Raw genomic sequence first — 18,068 nt, 5'->3', positions numbered from 1 at the left:
CATCTCCAGATTCAAGTTAAGACAAACCACAAAAGTAATTGGCTGTTGCTGTTGGATCAGTGCAAAGAAAAGAAACTCTGCTTGACTTTTGTCTACATTTGTAATAAATGATCAGGATATTAGATGGAAAAATCAGTATGGACAATAACTAAGCCAAGACAACCAAATTCCAATTGTGGCAAAGAAATACTAATGTAACTACATCAAAAAGTGCTTATTACATCTAGAATATTAGGTTCAATTCTGATTCAGATAAAGAAAGGAACCAATAGGACGATCAGAGATATGGAAATTTACATAGGAGAATGTGGCAGCTTGAGGATGAGTAGAAATAAACTGCTCCATAATTTTTCTATTGAAGTCAACTATGGCATGCAAAGGGGAATACAGTGTCAATACACTGTGTCTACACATATTTAAGGTCTAACTAGAAGAACTTTTCTTACAGCTAGCAGCAGGACATGAAAATGTCTTCCAGCAGGAAGTGAGATATAAATGTGAAATTTAAAACCCAGAAAATTTGAATTAGAGCAAGGTGGACTAATATCAATCCTTTTCTTTGATTGTTTATAATAACTGGAGTTTCACTTAATGAAGTAATCTAGTTCATCTTCTCAACTACAAAGTTATTTTGTAAACATCTACTTGAAAACATCGAGTGGAAAATCACAATCTTTTCTTCCTCAGCAACTGCCGTCTCACTTCACTTGCCTGAAAAATACTTTCATTGTGATGTCAAAATATATAGTTTTTTTTCTATCTGCTCTGAAATATTATAGAAGGGTGGATACTATAATCAGATGTCATACTTTATGAAACACACACTCCAGACAGCTATGAGACTTGAGGTTAAGCAAGTTCAGGTAACACTATATCCTTTCTAATGTTTTGGAATAAAGCAGTAGTGAGAATTATGGCTCCTGAGCATTCCTAAGAATTACACCTTTTTTATTCACCTACAGAACATTTCCACAAGCAATGTCTAGACTATTTCTTCTCCACAGCCTAATATTTATTTCCTAAATTTTAAAATTTTTATGTTTATTAGAGAAGATTAAGCCTTTGGGTTAGTTCACAAAGGAGTGTCACTTTTATGCACTGCTGTCACCCATATACAACCTCTTCTTTCTACTTTATTTGCCCAGAAGCAAACATAATTTTTTCATATTTCAAGAGGCAAGAGACTGAGAAAACAGCAAACAAGCAATTCTTTAAATGAAGTTCATTATCGCAGGAAAATACTGCATTGAAGTTACCCTACCTTCCCCCAGGATATTCAGATTCAACTGTAATTTTAATTTCACTAGAGACCAGCAATCTGCAAAGCTGATGCTTGGCTGAAGCAGATGCTGAGAAGGATATAATGGAGTTTCATAAATGGAATTTGCCTCCACTCTTTCACAACATAGCATATTTAACCTAATTTTGCATATGAACAACTGGGAAGATAACATGACCTCAGTGGAAGATCAAACATGGAAAAGAACACGAAGTCACAAACAGAAGAGACAGGGAATAAAGTATTTGAGAAGGTAGCCTTTTGAGCTACGCTGCATAGTGATATAGCCTCCAACTAATAACAATACTGGTTGCCATGGGTGGGTTTTAAAAACTATTATTATGATAACCATGTCTTGTATCGTTATATCAAATCATCACAATGTTTCCAAATACAGCATCCTCCCATGGTAAGATTCACCTCTATTTCTCCCCTTTAGAGTTCAAATTAAACCACTCTCACTTCTACAGGTTATCACTGCATGCTGTCACCACAATGAAACAGTGGAAGACAGAGATATACCAGTCTCTGTGCCCAAAATAAATCCCGTAAGAAGTGGTTGTAACAAACTATGCATAGGGATTCTACTAAATAATCTCAACTGTCTACTTTGTTGATAGCAATGTTTAGCCCTTCCCAGGACTTTATTGTCTCAGAAACACCATTCATTAGTGACACTTCTGGGTTATAAATTATTATCCCTATGTAAATTACATATAAAACATTAATAATTAATTCTGAACAGAGAAGTAGCAAATCAGTTGAGGAGCTGGCAAAATCTCTGAGGGAGCTCTTGGCTCTCAGTTCTACCCTCAGCTTTAAGGAGCAAGATGCCCATTTGTACTCTTCATAAATTATCCACAAAATATCCTCTTCCCACACATTTCTTTCTCCTCTGGAAAAAGGACCCAGAAAAACATCTAATTCATCTCCAGTGGGCAACAAAAAGGTATTTTTGCCAATAAATCACCAACAGGAACACAAAGGACAACAGCTCTCTCCAGCAATGTGCTTCTAGGTAAAACTGCACTGGGCAGCGAAGTGTAACAGGAAGGAGTAAGTATAGTAAATCATCTTAGAAGTAACATTACTTTCAATGCCAAAAACTGTCTGACTTTCACATTTTTTTACATATTTTAATCTAGCACTGCATAAAGGCTTTGTGTAGTATAAACCAACCAATTTTAACTTCACGTGTATAGCTCATGCATCTTTGCGTGCAAAGTGACTCTCAAACAAGCTGCAAAATAAAAATGAGTTAGAAAGGTTGCTAAAAATAGTAATTTTCAAGCATTTGCAAAATTTGCAAGGTCTAATAGGTGTCAGTTTTGCCTCTGGGAACAGACAATTCAAACAAACAAAAACCACAAGCCCCAAGGGAAAACAATTGCAATAACTCGTTCAGGTTACATCTCTTGGTGCCTTACCTTTCTTGGAAATGTCAATCAGCTCCTGGAGGATTCGATGTCAAGGCCAGCAGAAGGCTCTATAAGTGACACAGTAAGTACCACTTGCCTTGATATTTAAGCATTTTGCCTCATGCCCTTTCAACTGAACTGGGTGTGGGCAGCCCAAGGACACTCTACTTTGGCTCTCCCCATGTCACTGATCACCTGGTAAGTGGGTTGTATTTTACCTGCTGTTCATTTAGCTTCCTTTGTATCTCCTCAGAGTCACAAGTTTCATAGACGATAGGTTTGGACAGCTCTGACTCAATGTGGGCAAGCCAAGATCTCAGACTATTCATGTTTTTATCCAGCTGCTGCACTGCAACAAGGGTTTCCTTCAACTTCTTTACCCTGTAAAGAAAAAGAAATGGCAATATTAAGTACACTCTGAAAAAAAGTCACAGCATGCATTTCAGGAAGTTTTCAGAGAAACTTAGATGGCGAGTTCTTTTGTAAAGTCTTCCTTTATTATGTAACAGAAGTATATTCTATGTTCATAGAGTCCTGCATTCACAGCTGCTGGTTAAGAAAAATTGAATTCTTACTAATGCCACACAACATTTTCAAAGCTTCTGGGGGTTTTTTATTTGGTTGGGGTTTTTTTGGTTGTTGTTATTGTTTGTTTTTTGTTTTGTTTTTTTTATTAACTCACACACATACACCCCCTAAAACAACCTAATTTAGTAATTTAGTTGTGTATTTGACTACTAGATGCCAACTGTTCTTCTTAGAGTACAAGAATCACTTCTGTTCTTGTTAGAATACAAGGAATACCCATATCCATATACTGGTGGGAGAGTGCACTGAGTGAACAGGCCTTTTTCACATCCGTGAGAACACTGAAATAACTAACACTGAAGATTTGGGTTGGAAGGGATGTTTAAAAGTCGTCTAGTCCAGCTGCTCTGCAATGAGCAAGGATATCATCAACTAGATCAGGTCATTCAGAGCCCCATCCAGCCTAACCTTTAACATTCCTAGGGATGGGGCATCATCTGGGCAACCTCTCTGGGCAACCTGTTCCAGGGTGAAGACATTGAATAAATAAGTTAATAAGAATAAATAAGTTTCAGAGCAAGAAATCTAGATCAGAACCTGAGAGAATCCCAAGGGCTGCTTTAAGTTGGTGTTATTCTACTATTTCAGGTTTAAACAGATGAAACTGGTATGGAACTGCATAATGATTCCTAATTAGTATTTTTCTTGGAATTCTGACCCTGGAAGACCAATGACCAGGAAAAAATAAATAGCTTTCTGGTTTTCTGGTTGTTTTTGTTGTTGTTGTTTTGGTGTGGGTTTTTGTGTTTTTTTTTTGTTTGTTTGTTTGTTTGCTGCTTTTTTGTTGTTTTTTTTTTTAATCGAGAGAGCATTAAGTTTAGAGAGTGAATAAATTCAAGTAAACTTTCATCCTATCTCGATGATATTTCCTTCAATCTGTTTGAACTGTAAAACTGTCCTTCAGTTATTCTCTCCTTCCTATCCCCATGTTTCATAACATACATTATTAGTCGATTCTAATTTATTTTTCTAAGCTCTCCCTTTTTCCCTTTTTGTGTGGTACCAAAACCAATCTTGAGTAATGTACCCTCTTATGCTCCTATCGCTCTTCTACTTAAGTGTTTCAATACCAGAAAGGTTTAAAACATGAGTGGAGTTGGGAACAGATTGTCTAAATTGGGTTGAAACGCACAAGATTGACAGATTGGTTAAAGAAACAAAATACCGCCTGACTATCCTATAATTCAAATTAAGCAATGCACATTTTTTCTCACAATACTAACCAGCAAATTTATCGAATCTTTCCATATTGGAAGCAGTAGTTGCACCTGACCGTTAAGAGAATCACAGAGATATTAAAGTCATCTTAAAAAAACCCCAACTTTCCCATTTTCTTCTCTTTATAGCCCTCTCTTTAGCTCACAGACACTTAAACCACTGTTCTTTATAGTTAAAAACCCTTAAGAACAGTTCAAACACAGCTTCCTTGCCTGAGTCTCATGACCAATAGCTGTAGGGTTTTGAACTGTTAAAAACCCCACATGGTAACTGGAAAAAATATGAGCTACCTGAAAATCTGTCTGTGATGGGACTGAAGTCAATACAATTCTGCTGAAAGACTGCCTCAGTCCTCATTATGAGGCTGTCTCATAACACAGCTATGTTTTTAGGCTTGGGGAGATGGCAGGAGAACACCCACTGAGGGCACCATCTCCTTGTCACCCACGGTTCACATACAATGTTTTGTGGGTTTGAACCAATTGAAACTTGCTCATAGGGTGACCAAGAAGGCTGGTTATCACCCTTCTGGAAGTCACATACAGCTTTTTAATCTCTGATGTTATTTAAAAGGAGTGAAATCCTGCCCATTCTCTGCCTGTATTTTCAAGGCTCTATGCTACTGATCTTTTGCAGGCCTGCTGGAGTGGGAAATGGAACAATGAGTCATGTCAGCCCTGAGGAGAAGCAATGTCACTCGATCATCTGCAAGACCAAGCTGTGGATCAGGATTTTTTTGTTTGCAGTTGTGTGGTACTCTAATCTCTGTGCTGGATTTCATCTACATTTTGCCTGCAACAACTATAAAGGGTCCCTCATTTAGAAAGTGCTCTCTGCCTCAGGTAAACTGCACAGGAGTACATCCCTTGCAGAGCATAAAAAATAGTCTGGGCCAACTACCATTATTTCCAGTGACATGATCTAAGTTATTTTAGAGAGAAAAAGAAAAATAGCTAAAGCATACTAAAAGAATGATCAAACCAAACCCAGACCCTACAGCTTCCTTCCTGTCTCCCCAGTACATCTACCCTTACCACTGTTCTTTTTTTTGTACTGAGTTTAACATAAGAGGTTCCTTGCCTGTGGTACAAACAGAAACAAATAAACAAGTGCTTATTTGAGTCTGCTGAGATTATTTTTTTTGACTGAACTGCAGTACAGTGTTGTGCCTCCAGCTACACTGAAAACATATCCACGATCAAATAATTGATGTAATCCAACATGTCTGAGCTTTTCTTCTGAATTTCAGCAAGCAAAGTTGCCTATGCTCTAAAAGCTCTTCTTAAAAGACAAAGATCAAATTCTTAATCAGGTATGTGGGATCCCTAGCCAAGGGTAATTTTGAGATGTTTTGAGATTTCACTTGCAAGATTATGTTTAAAATGTTAATAATTCCAATAATCATTTCATGGTTTTGTTGCAGCACTAGGCAGCACAGTAACTGCAAGTGGTACTGTGAAAGGCTTGAGATAACTTTTCTCCTTGCTAATAAAAATTCTGCACTGAAATCAAAGGGTTGGAACCATGACACAGTTGATTTGAAGGTTGCTTTTCATAAACACACACACACACCCTCCAGTCCTACTACATTTTAGAAATACTTAAACTTCCAGAAAGGAAAATACAGCAGAATTCAATTGTTTTTCATGGTTTACTAATGAAAAATCATCTAACAATTTGAATGGCCTTATGATACTTATGTTTTCATGTTCCAATTAGTGTGCCTCAATTTCCCCAAGAAAGCAATAACTTTAGATTGTCTATTAATAATATCTATTATTCTAAATTGGGCAAAGATAGTGGGAAAACAACTAGGAGCTAAAATTAAGCACAGATATATTTAATTCAACTAGTCCTAAAGAAGAAAGTCTTAGATTCCACTTGAATCTAAATGGGAACAACTCTGTAAGTCCAGAAAAATGCATCATATAGAAGTCATAACTACTGCATTAGTCATTTAGACAGCTGCTTACTAATATTAAACTTTAAAAGCAACATGAAAATCTCAGTCAAAGCATGCTGGCTAAGTCTGTACAGTAGACACCAGAAAGCAGAAAAGATGTTTTAAAAAAATGCATCTACTTGGAACAGTAGACAAAGTTCAAAGAAATAATCTGAAACAGTGAAAAATGTTGCACTATTAAATGAACTTTGAAAAGTTCAGTTGAAAAGTAATCTTTTTATGATTAAAAAGTATTTATTTTCCAAAGTACAGTACTACTGTGTAGTAAGACAGCAGTAAAGCCTGTTATATTAACTACTCCAGTCAGTTTGCTCTTTCAAAAACTGAATTTCTAGAATTCTGAACAATGGCTAAATTTCCAGAACAGATAATGAGATAAGGGAAAAAGAGAAGCTGAACCAAAATCCAGGATGATCTTGGCTGAGTTCAAGTATTACATGCAGTTACAAAACAGTCGTTAATATGAACACGACAGACATGCTTTGATAAGTTAAGTCTGAAATACTTTCTTTACAGCTTCTTTCCTTCTCTGCTTTTTGCTTGTAGCCATGCTCCTCTGATGACACAAACATCAAGCAGACAGAGTCTGTTTATTCTCATGTGTGTACATGCTCTCGTATTTGAAAACAGCAGTAAAATCAGTCCACAGTTTCTCTCAGACAGCTAAGAGATTTTACTAGTTCTAAGTCTCCATCACTATGAAAAAATTATTCCAGGATCCAAAAGTACTAGCTGTAAAACAAAGTATGCTGTTATCACTGTCAACTGTTTTTCAACTGAGCAGAAAACAGTAATTTCTAGCTATAGTACTGATTTCTACATATCAATATTTCAGTTAGTTTCCCAGCAAGCCAAGACTTGAGAAAGAATAGTATCAATCAAAAGCAAACAAAAATAGCTGCCTGCCTTGTGATATCACAGTTACAGTCTGGGAGGTCTGAATCCACATTGCTGTCCTCCGCCATCCTCACAGCATGCAAGTCTTCCACCACAACCATGAAATTTTCCAGTATTAAAAAGAAGAACTTCCACTCCCAAAGCCTGCAAACACTGTTCTTTTGGTGGGGGGAGGAAAGGGGACACACTTTGCTGGTGAGTACTGTACAGAAAATGTTTCACGCCAAGCAAATGTTACCAGCCGTTGCTTGATAACATGACACTGGATGGTGACAAGTGGTCATGTTTCTAAATAAAACTTGCATTCATCAACATGTGCCAGATTTGATCTCCAGGAATGTGGACTGGGAGTGGTAGGGGAAAGGATGAAAACACATACAAAAGCTTCTTTACAAAGCCTGAGCAGTTGCAGCAATAGCACTGTTTCCTGCCTGTAAACAATGCCAACTTTTTTCACAAGGCTGACATATCAGACAAATTCATCTGAAAGGATTGCAAGGTTCTAGAAGAGGAAAAATTGAAGTCTCTGATGCAGAGACAATTCTGCAGCTGTCATTTCTGTAGTTACAGATCTCCTCTGAACGGAGGGGCAATAAAGAATAAAGGGTAAGGGAACAGAATGTGACAAAGAAAGTTGCTTTTACAAGTGACTGGAGAAGTTTCACCACACAGCATAAAATTGACAGGTAAAGATTCAGACTGGGCATGTATTACCATAATATATTACTAAAGCATTTTCGCACTATTAGTTCACAGCTGTAGGAAACCAACCACTAAGAATAATGCTCCAGTCAAGGGATTACTGTAGCATTGCAGAAAAGTCTGTAGGCTCTAATAATTTATTAATACTGTCAGGTATCCGGAACGTGAAAATATGCATTTTATACTCAGTACCAGGACAGCTAATCTGCCTTTACTAGCTGAATGAAGCCAAAATTATGTTATATGATACACTCCAAATTCCAAAATATCATAACAGAAACATATGCCAATTTATAAGAACATATTCTAAAGGGCCTTCGGAGCCTTCTAAAAAATTATCTTGGGGGATGTCAACCCTTTTGTCTTTTGTAATTAGACATCAATACGAGCATTTTGTGCATACATTAATCAGCAGCTTGGGTTTTAATGATTTCCAGCCTAAGATACAGCTGAAGTACCAAAATTTTCATAGCCTAATATCAAACCTTTCCACAATTTTTTTTCTAAATTTCAGCAAATTTGCAGTTTCTTTTTCCCTTCAGTGGGTACTGGAATGTAAAGAGTTATATGTTTAATTGCATACAATAATGTTGAGCATGCCAGTTGAGAAGACTAAGTTGAAATGATCTGGAAATAAAAGTAAATAATACTTTACATTCATTGGTTTAGAACTAGGACTTGACACTTCATGATAACAGAATCAGAGAGTTTAAATGTATAATATTGCATTTTATGTCTCCTCACCTGAGAATGACACAAAATCCTAAAACCTCACCTCTCCCGATTGTGGGGACTAATCTGTAATACTGAATAAACAAGACAGATAATTTTAAGATGTGTTCTGTAGTTTCTGAATACAAGCCCTTTTTGCTAGAAACTTCCTGGAGGTATTATTTGAACATTTCTCTGAGTAAGCATTTCAAAAGAATAACAAAAAAAAAATATATACTTTAAGTTCAACAATTGGTGATGTATTGCATGCTCTGAAACCAAGCAGGCTCCTTGACGGCAATGCAAAGCTCCCTGACTTAATCGCTCTGCAAGAAATATATGGTGCTCATTACTTTAAAACAAACTACTATTAAAGAAGCTGGAGCCTCTGGAATGCTTCTGCTTACATAAAATTTACTGCTCCCATGCTAACAGATTTCAGCGCAAGATTGCACTGAAATCATATGAAAAAAGAAGAGACAAAAAACCCGATGAAAGTAAACACGCCTTTTTGCTGCTAACAGGACTAAACTACTGCTAATGCATATGCCCTTACATCAAAGAAATGGGAATTAATAAAGTATATGAGCTATTTATGCAATTCATGAAGCAGAAAATTGTGGGAAAATTATTGTTGGTAATGGAAGGGAGGCTGCAGCACAGCTAAAGAGAAAGTGCTGAAACAAATAATTTTCTTAACATATCCAAACAACGATCCTATATTTTTTTCAAGTTCTGAAAATTGCTGTTACACTTTTGACCTTGAATAAAGAGAGTCTTTCAGCCCAGTGTGCAGTTAGTCTTCTCCATCCACGAAAGAATGATCTGGCAGAAAACTTAAGACTTAATTTTGGAACTGCTCTTCTTGAAATATAAACTACAAAGGCAATTTTTTGATTCTGCTGTCAAGGAATTTTTATAAAAACTACATTTGCATCCAGTTTTAAGCACCATGTATAGTAAGATGGTACTAGAGCAAGGCTCATTAAATCTGATTGCAACTGATCCTATATTGTAGGAACATAGAATTGTTAAGTTTGGAAAAGAGTTTTAAGATCAAGTTCAACTACCACCATCACCATATTATTATAATGAAGCTTTTAAATGACTCTTCTTGAAGAAATCTTTCCTGTAGTATAAAGTAAAACAGGAAAGTGAATTTCACAGAAATGTGTTGATGGTTAAGAGTAAATTTATTTCAGAATTTATTATGAAAAGGCAGACAATAAACGATTTTAAATGCATAACATCCGGCGTATTAATCTGTCCCACTTAAAACTTAGAAGCAAAACAACAGTCTTACCTGGCTGCAATAAGATCTAGAAGATGCTGCCACCTGTCATTGATCTTGCCAAGTTTGTACTCAATCTCTGATGCCTTACTCTCATGGCTGGCTTTAGCAAGTCTCTCTCCCATTTGCTGAAGCTGGATTTTGTTTTTCTGGGCTACAGCAATTTCCTCTTGATAATCCTAGAGAGTCAAGAGCAAACAGAAGACAGGGTATTTGTTCTAAATATACTTTGCTCTGCACTGCGAAAGGAATGGCAGACGTACAAGTGAATGTTGTTTTTTTAGTTAATTGGTACAGCAGAGTGACAACCTCATATACATTTGATGGATAAACGAAAAACTACTACCAGAAGAATGAAAAAACCTACCAACACAACCCAAAACACAATGCCTTCTATAAATATGCTATACTTTAACTCGTTACAGGCAATTCTGATTGGACACTTAGTAAAGCATTCAGATGGCTGACTTTACATTCACTTAATTTTCTGGTATTCTGGGAGGTTCTATCTCAAGAAAGACCAGAAAATGCTGCATAGTGAGAGAACACAAACACCAGAACACATCAAGGTAAGGTGAAACCTTAATTTCAGCTAATTCACAAACAAGTAAACAGTTAGAGAAGAGTATATAAGTGTCCACTATACCTTTTTAAGTTTTTCAATCATTTCTTCTATGAGGATGTCACCATTTTGAGACACCTTACTTTCCATTTGCGTCAGCCATTCACAGAGCTCCTTGTTCTTCTCACTGAAGACAGCCCACTCATTCAGTCTCTCACTAACTTGTTGTCGACGCAAGGAGACCTTTAACCATTTGCAAAGAGTAAACAAAACTAAAATAACAAAACGCATTTAACACATGCTTAAAACACTTGGTGCCTCAATGTGAATTCCTCTAGTCTTGAAAAAGTGTTGCAGCCACTTGCTCTTGAAATAAATTGGAATTGTACAGCAAAAATTTGTGACTGCCTGTAAGTTCAGGGGTAAGCGCTGATCTCAGATTTCCTGTTAACTACATCCTGTGCACAGAGACAAGCACCCAAGCGTTAAGCTCAGTAGTCTGTCAATATCTTGTTTCATAATGTCTCTAACCCAAAGTGTTCATTAGAAGATAAAAATTGTATTTTCTTACAATTCTTGTTCACTTTTGAATTTTTATAAAATGTATTAGTTTATTTTTAGTCTAAGAGATTAAATTAAAAAGAAAAATGTTTCACCAAAGCTTTGAAAAAAAAAGATACAAACGTAATAAATGCCAAAATCCAAAATTCTGTGCTCTTTGTGCACGAGCACATGTATACAAAGCTAAATCCAAGATACACTGCATTTTGCAAAAGTAATTTTTTTACTTGTGTCTCAATATGCTAATTTAATAGACAACTATTTCCTCTGTATAGGCATGACATCTTGAGAGATTCCAAAGCACTGAGGTGTGCCCTGACAACAAAGATTAGGCATGACATATCAAACAAGCAAATGCTGCAGTTAACACAGAAGGAAGGAAAACATTGCTGCATTTAAGAAATAGCTGCAACTGTGGTACATCTCAGACTGCAGGGGCAGACCAAGATGGACACTGAAATCAAAACAGCGGCACACGCTAAGCAGCAAAGTCATCTCTCCAGTTTCAAACACTGATAAAACTACTTACTTCCTCCTCACTGTGATCTGGGTTATTTCTGACTTTGTATCATAATTTCAGCTGAAAAGATGAAGCTCTTTCACAAATTAAACTGATGTGCTTTTTAACTGCTGCGTTAGCTTGAACAGGGTCATGCATGTGATCTTGCATTTCCCTTTTGTGGTTCTAAAGTTGATGACAGATTTCCGGAAATAAGCAGCAGATGAATGAAGGGTTGCACTAGGTTACATCCTGAAACACTCAGCATGCTCAAAATGAAGATAAAACTTCTTTACTTGGTTCCTTCTTTTACCATAAACATACAAGCAATGACTGAATCATTATGTAGATGTATCTACATTTGCTCATTCAAATGAAACCAACTCATAAGAAGTTCTGTGCTGGTAACTGTGAAGCATTTTTCCTACTTTGGGGATGTTTTTGAAGCCTTCACAGGTACACTACATGAGGTAACTATTTCAAGTTAGCCCCAGCATATCTGGACTGCAATCTTTACTGAACCACACAAATGACATCAGGATAATCTGAAAAGCTGGGTAAGGAAGACTCCACTACATGAAGTGCAAATCAGAGGTCAGAAGCAGACTAACAGTGTGATGCACCTGAAAAAATTAAACAATACTCCTCAACTCATTTTGCAGGCAAGCAAGTCACTCTCAGACTAAAAGAAATGCTGAGGTCTGAAGAATCAGTTTTCTGCAGAACTGAGGGTACAGTAGGGCAATGTTGCGAGGGGAGGGGACATTCTTTCTGAGCACAGGTGTTCCACCAAAGAAAAGCACAGCGGTATTATTTCTATGTTTTTTCCCAGCCAGCCATGCCAAGTCCTACAGCTCATGGTGTGACACTTTTGCTGATTTTTCAAGGCAGTTTAAATATGACCTCACAGCCATTACAAAGTTCAAGAGATCTAGAAGCACTAGCAGTAACTAAAGAAATGTTTCAATGGATGTTTCCCCTGACTCAGAAAGAATTCACTTTTGAACATAGGTGAGTCTACATGAATCTTTTTCTAAAAGCTGCCATTTGGATTCATTTTTTCTCCCAACACTTTTGTAGCCGGCATACTGCTCCCATCAGTGCTCAGTGCTGTACTTGCCTGGTGGCACAGCTCCTCCCACTGCCTGTGCAGGAGCTCTATTCGCTCACTCAGGATGGAGATATCGTCTGCGCTGATGTATACAGACAGGGTCTCCTTCAGCAGGGACAGGTGTGCAAGGTCATCTCTCCAGCCTTCAACAGCATTCTCTAACTCCTTAAAAGAAGAATACAAGGAAAAAGGACCAGTTTGCTAACAAATAAAAATCTGTGTATGTTGATGAAACAGACAAACAGTGTTACCCACTGATTTAAGTCACATCTGATCAGACCCACTGTGTCAAGCAGACTGTTTCAGCCCCATCCCAAAGAAAAAGAAAAGCATCAATCCCAAATGTACCAATATTTTCAGAGTTATGATGGAATTAACTCCACAGTAGAGAATGAAACATCAGACTTATAACAAGAAGTTGCAAACTAAGATACTACTCAACTCTCTGGGAAGTTCAAGTACTGGTTTGAACTTCTCTGTATTGAAAATATTTTCATGTTTGTAATCCACTTCCAAAATGCAAATATATAGCCTAAAAGTGTTGCCTAAAATCCCCCATAGTCACTTCACCTCAAACAAAAAGCACTAAACCAGAAGTTTAGATACCATGAGTTTAAATTTGAGTTTAGAATTTCTGTAATAATAACACAACAATATAAAGTCCTTCTACACTGTTTTTCAGACCCTGTTCTGGTATCACTTTGATCAGATCTATAATTACTCAGAAAGATTTGCATTATGGTGAGATCATTCTGGTATTATGGTGTCCATATGTTACATGGATGGCTTCTTGTCATGGGGATGGCTGACTGGTTTGCATTGTTAGTAATATGAGCCCAGTTAACAACAGAAGAGGTTACTGCACAAAGGCAGGCAAATACAAGAAAACAATCAACAGAAAAGGAGTGCTTTACCTTGCAACGTATCTGCTCTGCATGCAATTCATCATGGTGATCTGGCAATGGCTGAGAAAGCTTTTTTTTGAATGATCTTAGCTTCTCCAGGGAGTCTCCTATGCCCTTTTCACATTTTTCCCAGTCCTGAAAACAGAATGTTTATTAGACTTCAGTTCTGATCTGTGTTATACTTAATGTCAGTTGATTTGCCTAAAAATAACATACTCTGAAAACTTGCTCTAAATAATACTAAAAGTCTCAGAGCTTGAGTCATGTGTAGAAATGTGTAGAATTTTCTGTGTGTAGGTCTCTGTTAGTAGAAATACACAAGGTCTTCTGTCATTAGAATTCTATCTAGATCCAACTCCATCCTTTCAGTAAAGTGTCTCCCTGACAAAATTAGTTTTCCACTTCCTTTCTTGAATGCCTATATTAAGCATACCACTATTCTTTGACAAGAGCTTCATTCAGGTGCATTTATCTCTGTGGGATAAAAAAATAAAAAGGTTGGGGAAACTAGTATCTTATTTAAATCAGGATTCTAGTAGCTACACCCTTCTTTAGTGTTTGTATACTTTCCAAAATTTTTAATGTGTTCAATGCAAACAAATTATATCAAGTAACAGTATGGTTTTACCTGCCTCACCTGCTTGTCCTTATATTAGGACAAAAAGATCTCTAATAAGTCAGTCAGCCCCCAAAGAATGCCAGTTGTGTGACACCAGAAAACACAGAACCTGTATTGAAACTTGCATTGCATTGAAACGAAGTCTTCTATTTCAAGATATTCTCCTTCTACTACTGCCTCTGTATTTCTCTCCTTCCTTTTTCCCCAGCCTATGCCAGTATTTCATGATTATCTTGGTGAAGAATTAGCCATATAAAACAATAGGACCTTGTGTGACAATAGCCTGTGATGTTCTTAACAGTCTTCCCCTGCTCTGGCATGGGTCCCTCCTATGGGAGAGAAACCTCCATGAATTTTTTCCTTGAGCTCTTCCTATGGTCTGCAGTTCTTCACAAACTACCCCGGATAGAGTCCCTTCCATGGATTTCTTCCAGACTCTTGGGAACAGACTCCAACAAGGGTTTGGAATCTGAGGTCCTGCCAGCAATATGGCTCTAGTGAGGGCTTTCCGTGGGGTCACAGATTCCCTTGGGCATCCACCTGCTCTGGTGTGGGTTTTCCATGGGCTGCAGGTGGCTCTCAGCTTCCCTATGGACCTCCGTGGGGTGCAGGTGGATTTCTGTTCCACCCTAGAGCTCCATGTCTCTGCCATGAGCTGCAGGGTAATCTCTGCTCTGGCTCCTGGAGCGCCTCCTCCTCCTTCTTCGCTGACCTTGGGGTCTGCAAAGTTGCTGCTGTCACACTATCTCACTCCTCTCTCTGGATGTATTTGCTCCTGCACAGTAATATTTTTTTCTTTTCATCTTCTTAACTGCGTTATCCCAGAGGCACAACCACCATCACTGTTGGGCTCAGCCTTGGCCAGAAGTGGGTCCGTCATGGACCCAGCTGACACTGGCTCCATCAGAAAAAAGAGAAAGCTTCTGGCAGCTTCTCACAGAAGTCATCCCTGCAGCTTCCACCTAGAAAACCTTTGCCACTCAAATCCAATTACAAATGCGTGTAAAAGTAAAACAAAATTTGTGCAAAATAAAATAAATTTTTGCTCTATTTTGAAAACAGGAGTGGTATGGATATACTTTATTGGCTGTATTCTGGAAATATCAGTTACACTATATCAACTGACATGGAAGCCTGTTATGAAGGATTACCACTCCCAGTTTCAGAGGGGGTGAAGGGAAATAGTTCATGTACTATAAATGCAGTTTCTGTATTTGTGTTTGTCCTTTGAAAATGCTTTCTTCCACCAGGGCTCACAGAGAGAAACCACAAACTTGCTGAAGAAGTACAGAAGAAATTGTACACTTACTTTTAGCAGCAAAGTAAGCTGTTTCTTTTGTTGCTCCAGCTGAGTGCTAACTATCTTCCAGCGCTCCTGGATTTCAGTAAGCTCTGCCTGCAGGACTGCCTCCGCTCCACTGTCAGCAGAGAGCAGCAGCTGCTTCCCAGCCTCCACAGTGAGGATGTAACTCCCTTGCTGCCTTAAGAGAACTTTCTCTTTAAGCTGAAAATATTAATAGTTTTCTGTCAGCTTTGTCCTTTTAATTACAATTAGCACTTAATTACAATTCAGTAATTCACTCTCAAGCCCATATTTTAATTGGTTGCATATCCTGTCTTACGCATGAGCTACGGCCCAAACACTTTACCCTAACATTTTCACAATCGTTTACTGCAGCAGACCTCTAGAAAATTTCCAAGATGAAGGCATGAAAGGCTTCTTTCTCCCCATTAATGTCAGTCTCTCAATTGCTCTTAAAGAGAAAGAGTTCCTCTAAAGCCTGTTATGCTTATGAGTTGTTATTATTAGTAGTATTTTATTATTATTATTATCATCATATCAATCTTCCAGCTAAAAAGCTTGAAGACTCCAAGCTGCTTAGTAGATACTGTTAACCTCTCATGAAGATGGACACTTAAGGAATCCTTGTTATCTAGTGTACATTCCTCAAGCAGATCACCACTATCTTTTCAAGACAGTTTCAGTGTGACACTGGCTGAAAGCAAAAACAGAAGCAAACACAGCTTGAGACGGCCCAGTAAGTTCTCTCTTTCATGTTCTTTATGAACTCCACCTTTGCTTTCATCACACTTCTAATGCTATGCCAGTTCCAAAAAAGAACTGGCAGAGCAGACAGGCTGAATCTAAGACATTTAAAAGAGCATTTTAAATGGCGGAGACTGCAAAAAAGGCAGGGATTTTTTACATTGGACATTTTACACTGGACATACCTGCACTTCATCCAGCAGCACTCTGGCTTGCTGCAATGGGATAGGAGCACTGCCCAGCTCAGTTACTGGCTGGCAGGACATCTCCAGCAGCCACCTGCGCAGCTTCTCTGCCATCTCCCTGTAGCGCTGCCACTGGTGAATGCGGCTGTCAATGATCCCCCGCATCTGCTGCGCCCGGCGAATCACTCCTTGCCACTGGTTACTCAGAAGAGTCAGGTTCAGATTAAATTCATCCCTATTACAAACAGATAAATGACAAAAGTAACATAGCAACCTTCATACTTTGATATATTTGCTTAATGAAATAAACTGAAGTGAAAAGGAAGGTGTCTGTCAGCCAATTACAAAACATGAAGAGAAAAGCACTCAAGTCTCATGAAGGCTGACTGAAGGTAAGAACTTCACACTTTACGTACTGTGAGAGTTTAAGGGATCTAATTATTGAGACCTTAAAAATCCCAAACCCTAAATGCACAAAACTCTTTTATCTTCTTCCCAGAAATACACAAAGAAAACCCATAGGTTTTGCCATTTTGGATTAGTCAAATTCATAGTAAATCATGAAGATTTCACAATTCACCCCACATTTACTACTGAGTTCAAAGCAGGCGTTAAGATACACACAGCATTAATAAAATTCTCACATTCCAGTAAAACAGTTCATCTTTGTACTATGATAACCTTAGCAAAGTCAATACATATGCACAAGTGTGAAGCCACTGGTGTTCTGCTGATTTTCATTCATTTGATCACAAGTGTTTAAAATAAAATTCCAGGCAACAATGAATTCCTATTCCATCACATTAAGGCTGCAGGTGCTCTTAAATGGCAGTAGGGAATCATCCTGGTAGAGACAAATCCCCAGGTGGCATAGATCAAATGTAGTGATGCTAAATGTGTCACTGCCAGCTCCTTTGGTGAAAGTGGTATTTTGAGAATACATCGGAATAGATATATTTGTAACACGCTTGATATTCCAAGACAAATCTTTGTCAGAGAAGCAGCCTCAGAAGGTTGTTGTATTCCCAAATGCATTCACGTGCCCCATAGCATTCTAAAGGACAATGTCTTAACCACAGGAACATTAACTTGCACTTCAGAAGAGCATGATCTGAAGGCTGCTATCTTCTACCTTCTCTGCTTGGATGTCTCCCACTAGTCTAAGAAAAGCTTCACATAACCAGCAGCGGCAACAATACAGCAATGTCTACCTGTCATCCACCTGTCCTTGTTCTAGGAGGTGCTGCCCATCGGAGATAATTGAATGCAAAATCTGCTGGCGGCTGAACATCTCTGCCTGGAATAGCTGTTTACAGGAGACAAGGATGTTAAAACAAGATCTTGCATTTTAATTGTGTCTGTATGCACTGATAAAAATGAATTTTCATGTATTTAATCTTATTTCAGATTAATTCAATGGGAGTTTTGTCATGACCATTTGCAACATTTGCAAACTCTCATTTTAGAGGTAATTGCTGCTTCTAGTAATTATTATTAATTCCTCAAGACCAA

General features: G+C 37.9%; 1 protein-coding gene across 1 annotated transcript in view; it reads right to left on the bottom strand.

Annotated features, from left to right (window-relative positions):
- SYNE1 (spectrin repeat containing nuclear envelope protein 1) overlaps positions 1-18,068 on the bottom strand; it is a 240,444-nt gene that overhangs the window by 27,194 nt on the left and 195,182 nt on the right. The window contains exons 122-129 of the mRNA XM_088161722.1: positions 17,768-17,862; positions 16,557-16,791; positions 15,634-15,828; positions 13,715-13,840; positions 12,810-12,965; positions 10,714-10,872; positions 10,080-10,246; positions 2,916-3,078 (exon numbers count right to left, since the gene is read on the bottom strand). Of these exons, the coding sequence (XP_088017848.1) occupies positions 2,916-3,078; positions 10,080-10,246; positions 10,714-10,872; positions 12,810-12,965; positions 13,715-13,840; positions 15,634-15,828; positions 16,557-16,791; positions 17,768-17,862 (1,296 nt within the window). The remainder of the gene's footprint in view (positions 1-2,915; positions 3,079-10,079; positions 10,247-10,713; positions 10,873-12,809; positions 12,966-13,714; positions 13,841-15,633; positions 15,829-16,556; positions 16,792-17,767; positions 17,863-18,068) is intronic.

This window comes from Sturnus vulgaris, chromosome 3 (assembly GCF_052056855.1).
Source record: "Sturnus vulgaris isolate bStuVul1 chromosome 3, bStuVul1.hap1, whole genome shotgun sequence".
Classification (NCBI taxonomy): Eukaryota; Metazoa; Chordata; class Aves; order Passeriformes; family Sturnidae; genus Sturnus; species Sturnus vulgaris.
The sequence above is the reverse complement of the archived record's forward strand: the minus strand, read 5'-3'. Positions and strand labels throughout refer to the sequence as shown.